This window comes from Anabrus simplex, chromosome 2 (genome assembly GCF_040414725.1).
Source record: "Anabrus simplex isolate iqAnaSimp1 chromosome 2, ASM4041472v1, whole genome shotgun sequence".
In the NCBI taxonomy this organism is placed as follows: Eukaryota; Metazoa; Arthropoda; class Insecta; order Orthoptera; family Tettigoniidae; genus Anabrus; species Anabrus simplex.
The window spans coordinates 134,850,538-134,868,593 of NC_090266.1; the positions used below are offsets into that span (position 1 = coordinate 134,850,538).

Here is an 18,056-nt window from a genome sequence, read left to right on the forward strand (position 1 = left end):
GAAAATCCTGGACTTTTACTTGAGTAGGAATGGGATGGAATGGAATGAACATAAGAAACAAACATGAATGATGAAATAAATTAACACTATAATAAGATCCATTTCTATAAACTAACACTGTACCAGATTACAGCTGCCTTCGCAACTTATGTGCAGAAATTAAAAAAGTAACAATTCTCAGGCAATGAAACAAAATAAAAGCATTGAAATATACAAGAAAAGGATCTAACTTTTCATATCTTGCAAAGTTTGTCCACAGAAATTCGGAGTATAACAAGAGAAAATATTTTTGCTGTAGTGTCCTGAAATTTAACAGCAAATTAAATAATTTCAACAATGAGGACCTGAAGGGAACCTTGCAGTAATCTATTGGAAATTGAGATTACTGGATGCTAGACTGTATAAAGAATAAGGACATAAGACAATTTCTTCTCCTCCTCAACTCCCACCCGATGCCTTTAATTTAGCAAAGAATCACGGATTTGTTTTCCCACAAGACCTACAGTAAACTTGTAACCTAGATCCTAATTTAAATCTGAATGTCCTGTTCTGCAGCAGGTGCATCAGCATTTATTATTATTATTATTATTATTCCCCCCACGTACCTGAGTTCACTGTTGCCCAATTCTGAAAACATGAGGCCAATAATCTGGCTACCAATACAATATATAACATCAACACAATAGTAACTTCTTACCTTTAAGCAACGGAAGTTTCTGCAATTCTCGGTTTTTGCTAATGTTGAACCTGGAAGAACTTTGTCGCTTATCCTTCTTTATGTGAGGAGGACCTGGATATTTAATTTTGTTGATCTGTGTAGGAGGAGGAACACTGCCTCCTGGAGATAACTGCTGTGGAGAAGACTTTGTCTACAAAAATAAAATAAAAACAGTTTGTGAGATTAAATATTGCTTACAGCATAAACGGTTCAAACAAAGTTTATCACAGGTTAACTCATTTTAGACCATATGGTCTTACACAAACCATAGTGCTTAGATTTTATATTTCTCCCATAATGCTATTTTTCCACATCAACAATCTCTTTAAGTAATACAAAAGTGGCATTCCGATTATTCTCAAAAATTCATCTCAAGCATGTAGCCTTAGGGAAGACCTGTACAGAGACTATACTGAGGTTACTGGAAGACAGAGTTTTGAAATAAATTCCAGTTTGGATCATGTGGTAAAATATTACTATCATTCTTTATGAGTACAAAAGAATTATCGCAAAGGAACATTGCAGTACTTTGGAAGTCATATTCAAATGAATTATGTAGGTGAACACCAAATCAAATGCTGGGGTCGTACATGCTACAATGGCCCAATGCATTGTTATGTCTCTATTGAGCACCTGTAAACCTAGTAAAGGCTTACAATACTTACATCAGCAACAATAATGCTACTTTACTTAGTTCTATGGGAAGAGTTACCGTGCTATTTTAGCACATTGTCAGTACTATGAGATGTATTGAAATGAAAATGTGAACTTTGCTCTTTGTCAGCTGTTTTGCACAGGTTAACAAGTTTTGACAGTGATTTTGTCATTTGTCTTATTTGTCCCATCTGTTGAGTGCTATAGTACTGATACAGTGCAATGGAGTTCCACAATCCAGAAACTAAAGCCTGGAAAATTACTCCGGGGGGGGGGGGGGGGGGGGGGGGGGAATAACGCAGTTTACGTATCACCTGATATTGATGAACTAACAGATGAGGGTAAACACTGATGATATTGTGGGGAAAGTAGAAGCTGACACTTGGAAAGACATTGCAAGAACATTTAAGATTCATCACCATACACATACCAGTACTGCAGATTCATGCTACATAAGTGAATAGCTTAGCCACTGAACAGTAATATATATATATATGGTGTCATGAATGTTCTTTCATCTTAGTCAACCTCCACTGCTAGTGCAGACTGTTTCGGATGTCCATCCCAAGAACGCAGTACATAAGCGTAAAAAAAAACTACTGCAAGAAAAAAAAAAAAGGCAGACTGATACAAATGATCTACCCAATGGTGACAAAGACAAAAGCAGAATCAACAAGACTTCAGGCCGCCAAACCAAGAAACCAGTTGCCAGAATGGAAGAAAACTGATGCACACGATTGAGAAATTAATTTTCAAGTACTGACGAAGATTGTTTCTCAAGAAATGCTTCAAGGCTGTGAAAGACTTTCTCCTGTTAAGTTGTTTACTCTATATTTGATAATGATCAAATGAGTATGACTGCATCAGTTTCTGCATAACAATATTTTTTTAAAATTCTCCTTCTTCCCCAGGTCAACACGTACTGGTCTTTGGAAGAGTACAAGGGAGCGGAATTAGATAGGAAAACAATGAGCAGACATTCGTTCAGTGCTGTGAAGAAGTATCTTCATTTAGAGGACAATAATGCACTTAAAATTCATAAAACTCAGACCACTTTCCAGTAACCTGAACAACAATTACCATATGGCATCTTTTCTGATACAGTATCAGATGAAGAAATTGTCCTCATTTTTGGCTATCACTGAGCCAAAATCTTCATGAAAAGTAAGCCGTGATATTTGCCTTGAAACTGTGGTGTCTTTGTTCAGATGATGGTTATATGAATTCATCCCTTATGGTGGAACAGGCTGCAACATCACATCTAACAGGGCTTGGTGGTAGTGTTGTTCTGGACTTGTTAAAGATTTTAAAGGGCCCTCTTTTGAATAATATTTACTTGGACAAATTTTTCTTGTCTTTTTCCTTATTTCACATTCGCAAGACGGGTGATAAAGCAATTTTTCATGATTTTCGACTACAATACATTGCACGGGTGTAGTCAATTTTTATGACAATGGAGTTGCAAATTAGTGTGTGAATGTGAGAAGCAAGAAGTGGTGATGGCCATTGTTTATCAATTGTTGTCTGAGCAATTCAGTTGTAAATGCTGGAAACTGTATGACAGCATGCACTGACCCTTATTCAGAATTAATTTCTGTCTGACCCAGTATGGCAACTGATAAAGTATGATACAGACTGAACTAATGAAACCAAACCCCAATCAGGGGCAAATTGCAGCTCCTATCTCTACTACCTTTCGGCATGAGGGAATTGGACATTTGATAGTGAGACATGCTTCAGACAAGCAAAATCTATGCTTACTCTGCTAAAACTAAACACTATACTTATATGTGAAGTATTAAATCCACCCACATCCTGAATATTTCTACATCTACCATACTCTTATGTAGTTCAGAGATCAGGCCATTGGGTCATATATGACCCATGCTGTAAGCACTGTACTCTGTCATTTTTTAAATTCCTTTGTTTTTGAAATAAAATACCCTTAAATGAATGCTAACAAAAGCCATGTACTATATAGGTATTTCTAACCATGGCCTCGATTGGGTTAATCATGACCCAGCCACAAACTAATATACAAGTCTGAAGATGATACACAGTTAAAAAAATTAGGGGAACATATTTTGTAACGTCTGGTATGTGAACGTTAATTTGGTAGATGGGGTTCCAATGGTCGTACAGCATACCTTAAGACCTCAGCTACTCAGGGTATGTCAAATCAAAGTTATACTCCATCTGTAGGCGTAGCCATGGAATAAACTGTCAGGTGACCCCTCAAAACAAAGTGAATAGTGCTGCGTCCGTGTGTCGTGAGGTACAATGACTACTGCCGTAATTTGAGCACGTTGTACATCAACCAGCACATCAAACGAGACATCTTAATGAGGTTCAAGTCGCAAGGGCCGTCGCTTTGATCTAGGGAGGATTGACTTTTCATCGTGTTGCTGTGGATCTCAATGTCTATCCATCAGTTATTCACCACTTGTGGAATCGCTACGAGACAAGCCAGTTCACAAGGAGGGTTGGACAAGGTCGTGGACGCATGACAACCCCCCGGAGGATGACCGATATCTGACCATCTGTGCGTTATGGCGTCGTTCAGCAACTGCCACAGAAATGCAACAAGACCTCAGGAGGGTCACTAGAGTCATGGTGTCTGACCAGACAGTAAGGAAAATGTTAAGAGAAGTGTCCTTACGACCCAGACGTCCTGTTCGAGTTTCTCGTTTAACGCAGCAACATCGCGCAGCTCGCCTTCTGTTTGCCCGTACCTACATCAACTGGCAACTTCACCAATGGAGACCTGTGTTGTTCACACACGAATCCAGATTTCGAGACAACATGATGGACGTCAACGTGTATGGAGATGCCATGGTGAGCAGTACATGACCAATGTTGTCCAGGAAGGCAACCGATTCGGACAAGGTTCTGTGATGTGTGGGTGGCATCAGTACTGATGGCCGTACGGATCTTGATGATGCTTGTTGTTTAAAGTGGCCTAACATCTAGGTCATCAGCCCCTAATGGTACGAAATGAGATCAAATGAAATGACAAATTAAAAGTCCAAAATCCTCCACTGACCAGAATTCAAAACGTGAGGACGAAGAATGAATGGATGGATATGAATTTAAACAATCAGTGGATGTGACCCACAGAGTCTCATATTCATAGAAAGTGATGTAAAACAATAGTATTACTGACCAAGGGATTGCTTCTAAAGCACAATACTGAATCTGCAGTACTACTTGCAGTCTAAAGGGGTCCAAAATCCAAGTCATTGGCCCCTCATAATGGTACTTATTGCTAGGAAAGTAGAACCATGGTATTTGTGATGCTGTGGTACTAATCAAAGTAGCATAGACTAGCGGTATTCCAAACATTATGGTACTACTCACAGGCAATGAAATTCAACACCATTTACCGGCAACGCAACCCTATGGCGTTCATCACATAATTGTACTAACCACAGGAAATCATACAATCCCATGGTGCTCCTCATATAGTGGGTACTAATCATAGGCAAGCCAGAACCATTGTCTCGCACAGTCATGGTGTCGCTCATGTAGTGGTACTAATCACAAGCACTGTAAAAGCCAACAGTGCACTCTAAGTTGGGGGCTGACTGCACGGTGCTCCTGCGTGCTACTAATTACAAACCAATATGGTACCTAACATAGTGGTACTTTGCACAAGTGAAAGCGACCCATGCTGTTTCCCGCGTGTGGTACTAACCACAAGTAGTTTCACAGTTCTAATACAATCATCCCCTGGTCGCCCATTTTAGTTGCCTCACGACAGGCAGGGGACACCGTGGGTATATTCTTCGTCCACATCCCCAACCCACAGGGTGTTGTGCGTTTGGTCTGCGGAAGGTATTTTATTTCCCTCAAGTCCGCCGGCAAGCCGGTTAGGACCCTCCCTATCTTTAGCTTCTACATTAGTTGACAAGAGGAGTACAGGTTTACTTTGTGACCTTTTCCCTGAATGCCAGCAAAAGCAATTCATTACATCTAAAATTTTTGGCCTCACCCACACCATATTTCTTATGTACATGTTTAGGATTATATTTCCTATTTCTTCTCATAGTCCCTGTAATGAAGGCCCCAACTTTATACAAATCTATGGCAAGCAGTATACTAGTAGAAAATATTATCAATGAATACATGGTACCCTCTGTTCAATAATTTCACTTTGGATAACAGTGTCTTCACTACTAGATACCCAAGGCCATCTTGCTTCATGACAGCTCTGTCTGAAGTGTCTTTGGCCCCTCTATAAACATAAAATGCAAGACAATAGTTGACTACACTATCACAGAGCATCCTGAACTTGGTGTTTATTTGGAGGTACTGCATTAGTGACGAGTGGCTCTTCGTTCCGACCAGACTGCTGATGTTCTGACGAGGAATGAAATAATGGAACACCCGCTTGGCATGTTCAACCACAGGATCAAACTTGGCAGATGGGTTGTAACCAGGCTGACCAGGTGTTGGTTTCTTAGTGTTGTCAAAGATGTGAAAGAACATCAAAATGAATTGAAATTGGTTTTGGGAAAACATTGTTCTGAACCAGGGTACAGTGTGGCACAAAAATGCTCTGACCAATAAGACGCTCTTGTTGGTAATTTTAACATTCCCATATTCAAAATACAAGCAATAAAAGCCCATATTTCTGGCAATGTCACATTTTTCCAAGTCTTAGTCCTAGAGGAAGGAGACATGTTTTCAGTATGTTTAGCAATGTACTGCATTACGTACCTGTTGGTCTCTTACTAGTAATTGTAAGAAAGTTACGGTAAACGTTATGTTGAAATACTCCATAGGTTTGGAATTTTGTGGCGGCAAGCGTTTCGGTCCTGGCATTTCAAGAGACATCACTGGGGATGGGGTTGAACATCTCCCTCTGACACACTACTCCATAATACATCGTCCATAACCCGATTTGGATCATCATTCACTCCATGATTTGAATGATCAAAGTCAGTGTTATCATCCTTGCAATCAGTCTCATCTTCACTTAAAGAAACATCAGGTGAAATAAAATTGAAAGTCTGACATACCTGGCATGTTGTGCGAGTCACATTGAGAACAGATTGAGATGGTTCTACAATGTCGCTAACAACACTTTCACTTGCTAATTTGGTATCCGAATCACTTTCTGGCAAGTTGCACACCTTAATATCCTTATCATCACTCGAATAATCCTCTAAACACACTAGTAAATTATCATCTCCCGCTACAAATACACACTTCCTTGACTCTATATTGTTTACCAAAAAGCTCGAAGTGCATTTCAACATTATTTTGTTTCTTCACAAAAGCTTTACAGAGACATCTGATGGCAATAATGGGTACTCCATGCTCTAATCCATGGAACTAGCCACTAGAGGCCAGGTAAAGGCTGAAATTGCGTACGTATCATGAAAAATTTTGACATCTGATAGATCGGATCAACCTGACAATTTTGTGGGAACCTGTGACCCTGTCCAATTGTGAGATCGGATATTGGCGTTAAGCGGGTTAAGAAAGGCCTACCTTGTTTGTGCTAGTCTGCATTTTATATCCCAACTTCTGCCATCATTATTCTACTGCCCAAGTAACAATATTAATCTAGATTTCAATTCCTAATCTAATATTTCCTGCAACACCTGACCTTGTTTGATATCAGCAAATTTCCCACGCTTTTATTTCCTCTTCTTTAATTGTGATTCTCTTTCCAAATTCCTCTCTGATTTTCTTTACCACCAGTTCTGTATAAACATTGGAAAGGAGAGTGGACAAACTAGAAGCTTGTCTTGTTCCTTCCTAGATAGCTGTTGCTTTTTCATAGCCATCGATTCACACCACCACAAACCAATTTTTGCACAGATTGCAGAAAATCTTCTCTTCTCGGTATATAATTCTGATCACCTTCAGAACCTCAAATAGCTTGGACCAATCAACATTAATGAATGGCACTTCAAGATCTACGAATGTAATATACGTGGGCTTATACTTAACTTGATCCTCCAGGATCATAGGTAAAGTCAGGATTGCTTCATGTGCTCCTGTATTTCTTTTGAATCCAAACTGGGGCCTGTTTCATAAAGCTACAACTTGTAGTTACAAGTTGATGTTCCTACACTAGTAGGAAATTTTCGTTTCATAAACAAAATTTCTACAATATTGTGAGGTTGGTACATTTCACTACAAGTCTTACAAGTCAGCTGATTTCTGTGAGATAGCCAAGTGGAGTCAAACATGAGTAATCCTAAACCGCAACAAATTGCAAATAAAATTTTAAGCCTGAATAAAATCATGGATGCAAAGGAAATTTTGTTTGGAGCTTACTCCACTCGCGAAAGAAGACACATACAGAGAGTGGAGGAATATTCATAATATTGCCTTATCTCTGGAAGAGAATTTCCTCTGAGGCTTCACCTCACCCCATAGATTACCTGGAAATTGAGAGGAGAAAGAAGCTAGCCCTTCAGAATGAACTGTTAAAAATAACAAACTATAAATCAAAACTGGAAGCTTTGAAACCTGAGAAACTTGGGCCTACCCAAGTCTCAGTACACAAAGAACCTTACAAAGTGTGATGAGAATGTAAAAGAGGAGGGGGTATAATTATATTTTAACAAATTAAGTGGTTGAGAAGCTAATGTATGGTTTTGCATTTATATTTCATTATTTTCTCCTGTATGTTAAACATTAAAAGGAGTTTGTGTAAATAACTGCCTTTAATATGACATTTCACTATATATTTTACCTTTGTAACACATTATTTCACTTAATATTTCAGGTAAGCCTTAATCTCAAGCAAAATGACTAATGAGTTGCTGTAGGCACCTATATGCTGCTGGAAGAGGTACATATTTAAAATCTAGTTCGTTTCCATTTTCAACAGTTTCTATGTTCATCACATTCTGACCTTGAGGTTCTCTTGAAATATTATATACTGTAATACCAAATCAAGCCCCATGGCACTACAGCCCTTGAAGGGCCTTGGCCTACAAAGCGACCACTGCTCAGCCCAAAGGCCTGCAGTTTATGAGGTGCCGTGTAGTCGGAACGACGAATCCTCTCGGCCGTCATTCTTGGCTTCCTAGACCGGGGCCGCTATCTCACCGTCAGATAGCTCCTCAATTCTAATCACGTAGGCTGAGTGGACCTCGAACCAGCCCTCAGGTCCAGGTAAAAATCCCTGACCTGGCTGGGAATCGAACCCGGGGCCTCCGGGTAAGAGGCAGGCACGCTATCCCTACACCACGGGGCCGGCACAAAGTGTAATATAACAAATAAAAATATTAGCTGCAAAAGTAGGGTTAACTCTAAGATGACCGAGACATGGAAATTTCTCTTTTAAGATCCCAATAGCATTTTCATCTATACGTGTTGACTTATGAGCTTTATTAAAACATGTAACTGCAGGGTCATTTATATTATCCAAGACAGGTGTAACGAGCCATTCTTTCAGTGGGTACCCTGAATCACCAAGAAGAACAGCACTTGGAAATGGACGCCAACTAATATCCAAGTGTTGAGAAAGGGCGCTGTTTCTTGGTACACATGCATCATGCACACTTCCAGGCCAGTTAGCACTTGCACAGTAAAACTTAAGATTTGGTCCACACACTACCATGCAATTCATGGAATGGTTCCCATGCCTATCGAAGTTGCTCTCATGTACTACCACAGGAGCATCAATGTTTATTAGTGTTCCATCAATACATCCACATACTTGAGGCATACGAGGAATAGCATGGAACTCTATGTGGCCAGTTTCTGCTGGCCAGTCAACAACTCTGGGAAACTTGACAATATTCACTGCATTCACAACTGAATGAACTGCTCTGCACACACACTAGATTTTGACAACCATGCATATCACCTACTGCATGATATTGCCCTACATTTCCTAAGCAGTGTAATGCTATAAGTATCTGTTATTTTGGGGAGCACAGTTTCGTTACTTGCACGTTGAAGTTGATTACCTACATCTTGTAGGAGTGACTCCAGTTTTAATGAACTCATTTTAAATCTTTCATTGTATTCATAAAAGCTTGTGAAAGCCATGTAAACCCTACTTCTGAAAGTTATTTTACGTCTTTGTCCATCCCGTTACATCTTCATCACTATCATTGCTACTATACAACAAATCCATTTCCACATGAAAATGAACACAAAGCTTGAAAACTAATTGATTATTGATTATTTAACAGCAAATTACAGACTTGTATTCAACCTTACGTGTCTAAAACAACTTGTAAGAAAAATTATATTTTCTACAAGTTCTTGTACTCTACAAGTATCTTTATGAAACAAAACATGAATTTTAACTTGTCGACAAGTGTTGTAGCTTGTATAAATACACTTGTACCTACAAGTGCTTTTATGAAACAGGAAGTAATTTTTTCCAACAACTTGTACAAAAAATTACTTGTAGCTTGTAGACTTGTAGCTTTATGAAACAGGCCCCTGATCTTCTCCCAACCAGGCTTCAACTTGGCTTTCCATCCTTCCGTAAATAACACACGCTAAAATTTTGCAAACTAATGGTGCAGTAGTTGTTACACTTAGGAATAGGTAACTAAATGTCTAAAACTGGAAGGCACTTCTCCTGTATGATACATCTTGCACACTAAATGGAATAAACTCACCATGCTGGTTTCTCATAAAGCAGTCAGTAATTCTGAAGGTCTCTCAAAAAGCTCTGTCAAATTCTGACTTCAAAATTGGGTCTCCCATTTCATCAGAATCAACAGCCTCTTCTTGTTCCAGAACCTTATCACCTAATTATTTTCCTTGATAGTTGATGGATAAGCTCCTGCCATCTTTCTGCCTTGCCTTCTTTCCCTACAAGTGGTTTTCCATCTGAGCTCTTAATATTCATACACCTAGTTTTCCTTTTTTGAAAGAAGGTTTCCTCAATTTTCCTATATGCATTGATGCAAGTGTGTAATGGACCAGTGTAACTTGGAAACAATTCTCTAAACCCATGGGTAAATAGTGAAAATATAGAGGTCGATTAGTAGGTGTTGTTATGATCATTATTATTATTATTATTATTATTATTATTATTAGTCGAGGTGTGGCTATATACACTGGTATTTTGATTTATGAAGTTGTTTACGTCTATTATTATCTATGTAGTTATGTACGATACAATAGCATCATCTACCATTTCTACAACCATACAACCTTCAATATCTTTGTACTCTTTCAAACAGTCTTCCTTAGCTGCCTTACACTTTCCGCATACAGAACATTGTTCTTTAATCGCCTGTCTTCATTTATGCGCTTGTCATATTTTGTATTCTTGTACTTTAGTCGTTTGTCAATCAGGTATAATATCTCCTGAGTTATCCACAGATTCTTACTTGCTCTTTCCTTTCATCTTAACCTTTCTTCAATAGCCCTACCAACGTTCTTCACAACTGTCCACTCTTCATCTATTGTGTTTCCTCCAGCCTTTTTATTTAGTCCTTGTGCAACATGTTCCTTCAAACAAATCCTCACACTTTTTCCTTTAAATTGATCTAAATCCCATCTGCTTGCATTCCTTCCTTTCTAAAATTTCTTTAACTTCGGATGACATTTCATGACCACCAAGTTGTGGCCGAGTTCACATCTGCTCCTGGCGCAAGGTTTTGCAAACCAACACCTACCTGTATTCTGAATCTCCACCAAATCATACTGAAGCCTATTTGATACATTCCAGTATCTCCAAGTCTCGTCCATGTAGAGAGTCATTAGCGGTATGTGAACCTAGCAGTAAGGACTAAATTATGATCAGTTCACTTCCTATTCCCTTGTCCCAGTCCAAATTGTCATACTGCATTACCTTCTCTTCCTTGGCCTACCACAGCAATCCAGTCTCCAATCACAATTATATTCTCTACTTTTACACATTGTATTAAATCCCTATCTCTTCATATATTCTTTTGATTTCATCATCATCTGCTGAACTAGTATGTATTAAATCCCTATCTCTTCATATATTCTTTTGGTTTCATCATCATCTGCTGAACTAGTAAACATACAGACCAGAACTACTGTGGTGAGCACTGGCTCTGTGTCTATCTAACAACAATAATTTGTTCACTATGCTGGTCGTAGCAGCACACTCATCATTAATCCAACTCCGGCATTTTCTGTTTTATTTTGTGTTGGCAATTCTGTCGTCCCCTGACCAAAATCCTGCTCTGAAACTTGATTCTACCCATTTCCCCTTTTCATATTTTCTAACTTACCGCAAAGATTCAAACTTCTAACATTTCATCAGTCCAGCCAGCCATTACTTGCAGTAAATTTGGAATCACTATTCAGCAACTTAATGAGCTGGAGTGCTTTTTCTTAGATTACAGGGCCATTCACGTATTGTCTCCCTACATTTATTGCAAAAACCATACAAAAATGTCTTCAACTTTGTCGAACTATTGAAAAAAAATTTCTGGTGCTCCTCGATTACCTTCTCTATCACAATTCTGCAAAATTGTTTTATCTTTGCTCAATTTTTTTCCAATCACTTATCATTGCTTTTCCCGAAACCAAATTTATCTGCTAATTATGTTCCATTTTCACCCTAATGACTGTTTTCGGAGATGCCGAGGTGCCAGAATTTGGTCCCTACCAGTTCCTTTACGTGCTAGGAAATCTACTGACATGAGGCTGATGTATTTCAGCACCTTCAAATACCACCAGAATGAGCCAGGATCGAACCTGCCAAACTGGGGTCTGAAGGACAGCACCTCAACAATATGAGCTACTCAGCCCGGCCCAGGATCTGATTTTCAGCATGCGCCAGGTAACTGAAAAATACTACAAGAGGAATATACAGTTATGTTTATGTTTCATAGATCTATAGACGGCATATGACAGAGTACTGAGGGGGAAAAATGTTACACATACTGGGAGATCATGGCATTAATGGCAGAGCATTTAAAGCAATCAAAGGCATTTATGTTGACTATTGGCTGCAGTGAGAACTAATGGTAGAATGAGTTCTCATTTCAAGGTACTTAGAGGAGTTAGACAAGGCTGTAATATTTCACCTTTGTTGTTCATAGTTTACATGGATCATCTACCATTCTCCATCTATGTTCACTTGGCTTTCCTTTTCTCTTTTCCACAGCGCATGAGTACAGTTTTCTTTTTACTAATTATCATTTCAAACTCCTTTAGATTTTAATTCCAAATGTCCAGTCTCCTTTGTACTTCCTTTTCTCCCTTTCCCCAAATCACCGCATCTGCAAATACCAAAGCATTCAATTCATCACTACTGATACTCAGTTTTACACGATTTACAATTTCATCCATCAATATAATAAACAATAATGGCGGCAGTTTACTTCCTTGCTTGCAACCTTTTTGTATAAAATGTTTCATAGTCACCACTCCCCACTTGTTCACTGCTTTTACTCTCATGATACAACATTTTCAACTTGTTAATTAATGATTTTGGTACATTCCTTTTCTGTAGGTATTCCCATACATGTTTTCTCTTACCTGCATCATAAGCTTTTCCCAAATCCAAGAATATGAAGATGATTTCCTTGTTCCTTTCCAGGTGTTTTTCCGTTATCGTTTGCACTGTAAATGTCAAGTCTATTGTTGATCTATTCGGTCTAAAGCCATATTGTTCTTCCTTTAACTATGTCTCAATTATACCTTTCAGTCTTTTGTCTATGACTTTCTCCATTATTTTTAGCCCATGTGATAATAGAGTTATACCTCTCTAATTTTCATATTTCTTCCTATTTCCTTTTTTGAACAAAGGTACAATGCTTCCTTGTTGCCAATCTTCAGGTATCCTTTCAAAATGCCAACCCAAATTTGAATCTTAACAAAATACAGAAAAACTAACATCCTCTTCAATGCCGCCATCCCTCCCTTAAAAAAAAACGCACACTTAAAGAGAGGTAAACAATAGAAACAAGAACACACAACCAAAACTCCACAGGACACGCCCCCTCCTACCCAAGCCATCTCCTTTGCTCCGCAACCTTTCCCCGCCACTGCCATAATAGCTAGGCACCGTCGTACACTAGACAGCGCACGGCGCGCTCCCGACAAGTACACAGGTGACAAGCTAGAGACCGTAAGATAGTAACACACACATACAATATTTCTATAACATGACCTCTAGCAAATTGCATTATTCACCCCTTCAAAACACACAACTCATGCCTGTTTTATTGTAGAAGTCAAAGTATATTAAAAACATCAAGACATGTGATACTTTATTATTAAACTTTTAGAAAACATAAGACTTCCTACTGATGCAAGTTTTATAGAAACATAGTACCATTTAAATCAGAAAAAAGATGTTTTTAAAACTTAAAATAATAGTGTTTAACATTGTAATAGAGAAATCAAAAGAATGTGTCTGTGATTGAACATCAAGATCACTGACATAATGAACCGTTGAACAATTTTAGACTTGTACATTTCTCATCAAGCAAATTTTAACATTACAATGTATCAATGTAACTTAGAATTAGTCATCTAAATTAGAATAAGTAGTGTTTTAACATTATGTTATTTTTAAAAAAGATCCAAGTTTCTTCAGCAGCTGAAGATGACCCATACACAGCGTCACAACCGGTACTGTAAAGTAAAGGGTTTTAAGTACCTTATAATAAGTAATAGTATTCATTAGGTGGAAAGTCCAATCATTATACTTGTGAACATTGGAATTATCAATACAGGACATGAAGCTAATAGATATGTTCCGAGCTATCAGGGGAGAGATGGCATGGATTGACATTTGTAGATGAATAAGCTTGAATGGAGTTTTTAAAAGGATGAAAGATCATAACTTAAAGTTGGAATTCAAGAAGACAAATTAGGGGCAAATAATTGTTTCTAGGAAGAAGAATAATGATTAATTTATCATGGGTGATGGTTGATATATTTCCTACTTCTTTGATATTATTTAACAATAACCTAGGTAAACAACTGATAGGGAATCTGCAACCCGGGTGGCAGCCCTTAATGCAGATCAGTGGTTATCGACTGAATTCGATTTAGGTTTACCAGGCGAGTTGGCCATGCGGTTAGGGTCGCGCAACTGTGAGCTTGCATCCGGGAGATAGTGGGTTCGAACCCCAATGTCCGCAGCCCTGAAGATGGTTTTCCGTTGATTCCTATTTTCACATCAGGCAAATGGTGGGGCTGTGCATTAAGGCCACTGCCGCTTCCTTCCTACTCCTACGCCTTTCCCATCGTCGCCATAAGACCTATTTGTGTTGGTGCGACATAAAATAAAGCAAATAGTATTTTTTTAAAAAGGTTTGTGCATGCACTCAACATTTTTCATTCACCAGAAATGCAAAATGGAAGCTCACTGCCAAAGAGACGGTGAAGACACTGCAAGCACAAGATACTATTCATTTTTATTTACACTCCCCAATGTAACTCTCACAAAAAGTATCAACAGGAAAGAAATGATGAAATATTTCTACTTCACATGGAAAGAAAATAGAAAAAGAAAAAGCAATGACTTCACATCTAATCCATATAGTTGAATATTTAGAGATTCTGTAAACTGAATTTCATTACAATCTTGTGTTGATTTAGAGTGGAATGTATCCATACTTACAACATCTCTACTGTCCCCACAAACAATGTTTCGTATATCCTCTTTGCAGTGAAAGTAATTCTGTAATGATTTTCAAATCTCCATACATTTTCCTATACTATTTCCTGTGAATAAAATCGAATAGCTGAGGGAAAAAGTTTAATTTCTATTGAATACTAACTGGCACTTAAAGTGTGGTCTTTCCATTCTCAGTTTCTGAAATATATGCTGGATCAAATTATGTGGATAGTTTATATAATTCATCTGCCTGTTACACTACAAATGAGGATCCTTCCAAATGCCAAAAAAGGATTAGGAATAGGAGACAAGTTTACAAGGTATGGAACATTTTTGGAATGCCAGATTTTTTTTCTTTTTAAATAACACTAAACTTTATTAGATATAAATACAGATGGTTAGGTAACACCTAAACACGAGAACCATGAAAGTCACAGTGAACTCTACTGATGATTATGAAATCACGTGCTGCAGCCTTCACTAGTTTATACAGTAGTTGTCTAACCATGCCACTAACTTTCTAAACAAGGGAGTGGTTTTAGAAATTTGTAATGTGCAGATTTAAAAAATATACTTCTAATGAGCGACTAAATTAATCCACTGAATCTTGATTTAATGTAATTTTCCTTTATGAACTATCATATCCATCAGCTTACAGAGGAATGTGAATAAATTGCTATATTCAGTTTTTATAGCCAACAGGCTGTCTGTAATACCAATTAACATTTATAACTAGAAAGATACATAGTTTACCTTGACGGAAAATGCATGGTAGTGACTGAAGCAACGCTTCTGGAGGGCTATAAAACTTTTCCACACAACCATTTCCTGTGCTCGTATGTACTCTTACAGGAATCCTGTCACTAATACTGTCCATTCAATTATCAATTTTGCAATTTTCCATCAGGTACCAAGTTCACCAAATCTGAATGGGAGGTTTACAACACATCAGCATCTCTGCATACTAAACAGCCATATCCTCCTCAGATCCCATGTCCCCTGTAGGGGACATGGCACTTTTCAATCATTTCTATCTGATGTACTACATTGTTTTTATACTTTGAAAGTGGTTCATTCAGAAGAAGAAAGATGGCAGCACATACCAGAATTCAAATTATCAGGATATATTTACTCTTGTGATTTAGGAACCAGTGAGAAAATGGGAGCCAGACAGAAGCATGGTTTTCGTGGCACATAAATCAGTTAATATTGCTTTATTGTTGTGCTGCTCTATTGTTATCCTTTGAAATTTCACTGCTAAATGTGTGGACTGTGTTGTAGTATGATATCTGTCTCAAAGGCAACCAGACTTCATCATTTGCAATTACATTTCTATGTCTCCTACAGGGCACAATGGTTTCCAGCATGTCATTAATTGTTAGGAGCATATGAGTTATTGTTGTTTGTGAAAGTGTATGTTTGGTGTATTATCCTTGTTTTATTTTTTTATTCACAGATTATGCTGCCTTCACAGATTTCGTCAATGGTGAAATAGATGGGGATATTTCTGACTGGGACCTTTCTGATGATGAAAATGAAGATCCCTCCTCCTCTGTTCATGATATAAGGCTTTTGAATGAAAGTGATTCCAATAGTTTGTGTGAAAGTGATGTTCCAAATCCTAACATATCAGGTAGTTCGAATTCTTGAAGACAATTTTGGAAGAGAAGTATGGACTTTTTCCCACTACCACCTGGCTCCAGAACATGCAGATATACAAGTGAGTGCCAGCGACCTACCTCCACATGAATATGTTCGTAAGTACATACCAGAAGATATATCTACATATTTATGGGAATATACATACCGTAGGTACTTAGCTGAGACAGGGCAGAACTAAAAATGTTCTGTTGAAGAAATGAGGCACTTCTTTGGAATCGCTATAATAATGTCCCATTTAAAATTTCCAAGAATCAGACTATACTGGTCTAGAAAGACCCATATTGCAGCTACTGCAGACAAAATGTCAAGAAATAAATACTTTACCATCAGAAATAATCTAAAGTTAAGAGAGGATTCCCAAGTCTCAGATGAAGAAAAGCAATCAAATCGGTTCTGGGAAAGTTCAGCCCTTCATTGATACTGTAAGGAATGGTTGTCGCCTTCACCCTAGACCACCACAGGTATCAATAGAACCCCTTTTGGGGGTCACGTAGCTACCCAGCAGTTCATCAGGGGAAAGCCGAATCCCTGCGCAATAAAAACTTTATTGCAGCAGCTAGTGATGGTCTTCCTTTGGACTTCTTTCTACATCAAGGCAAAGGTGACACAGTAATAAAAGATGAATCATGTCAGGATCTAGATATAGGTGGGAAGGTAGTCGTTCGACTCTGTGAAACCCTTCCACTGGGAATAACTATTTACATGGACAGGTTTTTTACTTCCGTTCCTCTTTTAGATATACTCTTCACATCAAAGCACACGTTCAAGGGACTGGAACCATACAGAAATGCCATATACCTTCGGGATGTGATTTCAAAAGCGATGGTATGCTGAAATGAGAAGGAAGAGGGTCCACCAACCACAGTGTTAGAAGTGATGGTCAAATTGCTGTAGTAAAGTGGTTTGACAATAAACCAGTCACTTTAATTTCTAGGAAAGAGGGGACAACACCACTTGACGAATGTCGCCGATGGTATAAAAAAGATAAAATGTATATAATGGTGAAGAAGCCAGCAACTGTGAAGTCGTATAACCGATACATGGATGGAGTAGACTTTCTAGATCGCATTATAAGTTTCTATCGCATTTGTGCTAGAACAAAAAAGTGGACTGTGTGCCTCATCATGCATCCTTTTGGTATGGCAATAGCTGCAGCCTGGATTGAGTACCGCCGTGATCAAGCAATACTGCAAACTTGCCGAAAGGAAATTCTTGACTATTTCGAATTCAGAGTGAAATTTGAGGAACACCTACTTCATTCTGATCTACCTGCTACTGAAATCGATACTGCATCTGAGGATGAAGAACCAGTATGGAAACATCCCAGAGCATGTGTCTCACCCATCAGATGAGCTGAGATGAAAACAAGTTCTCCACATGCCTGAGTTTCCCACTCCAGTAACGAAGAACAGATGCCATCAACCCAGATGTACCGCAAACAAAGTCAGAGTACGTTGCAGTACATGCAAAGTATTTTTG

General features: G+C 38.4%; 1 protein-coding gene across 3 annotated transcripts in view; it reads right to left on the minus strand.

Moving 5' to 3' along the window:
* Nucleotides 1-18,056, minus strand: part of LOC136863938 (serine/threonine-protein phosphatase 2A 56 kDa regulatory subunit delta isoform) — a 766,800-nt gene that overhangs the window by 700,528 nt on the left and 48,216 nt on the right. For all 3 annotated transcript variants that reach the window (XR_010859229.2, XM_067140384.2, XM_067140386.2), the window contains one exon: nt 698-869. Coding sequence is in view for 2 of the 3 variants with exons in the window: in XM_067140384.2 (XP_066996485.1) it covers nt 698-869 (172 nt within the window). In the remaining variant the exon portion in view is untranslated. The remainder of the gene's footprint in view (nt 1-697; nt 870-18,056) is intronic.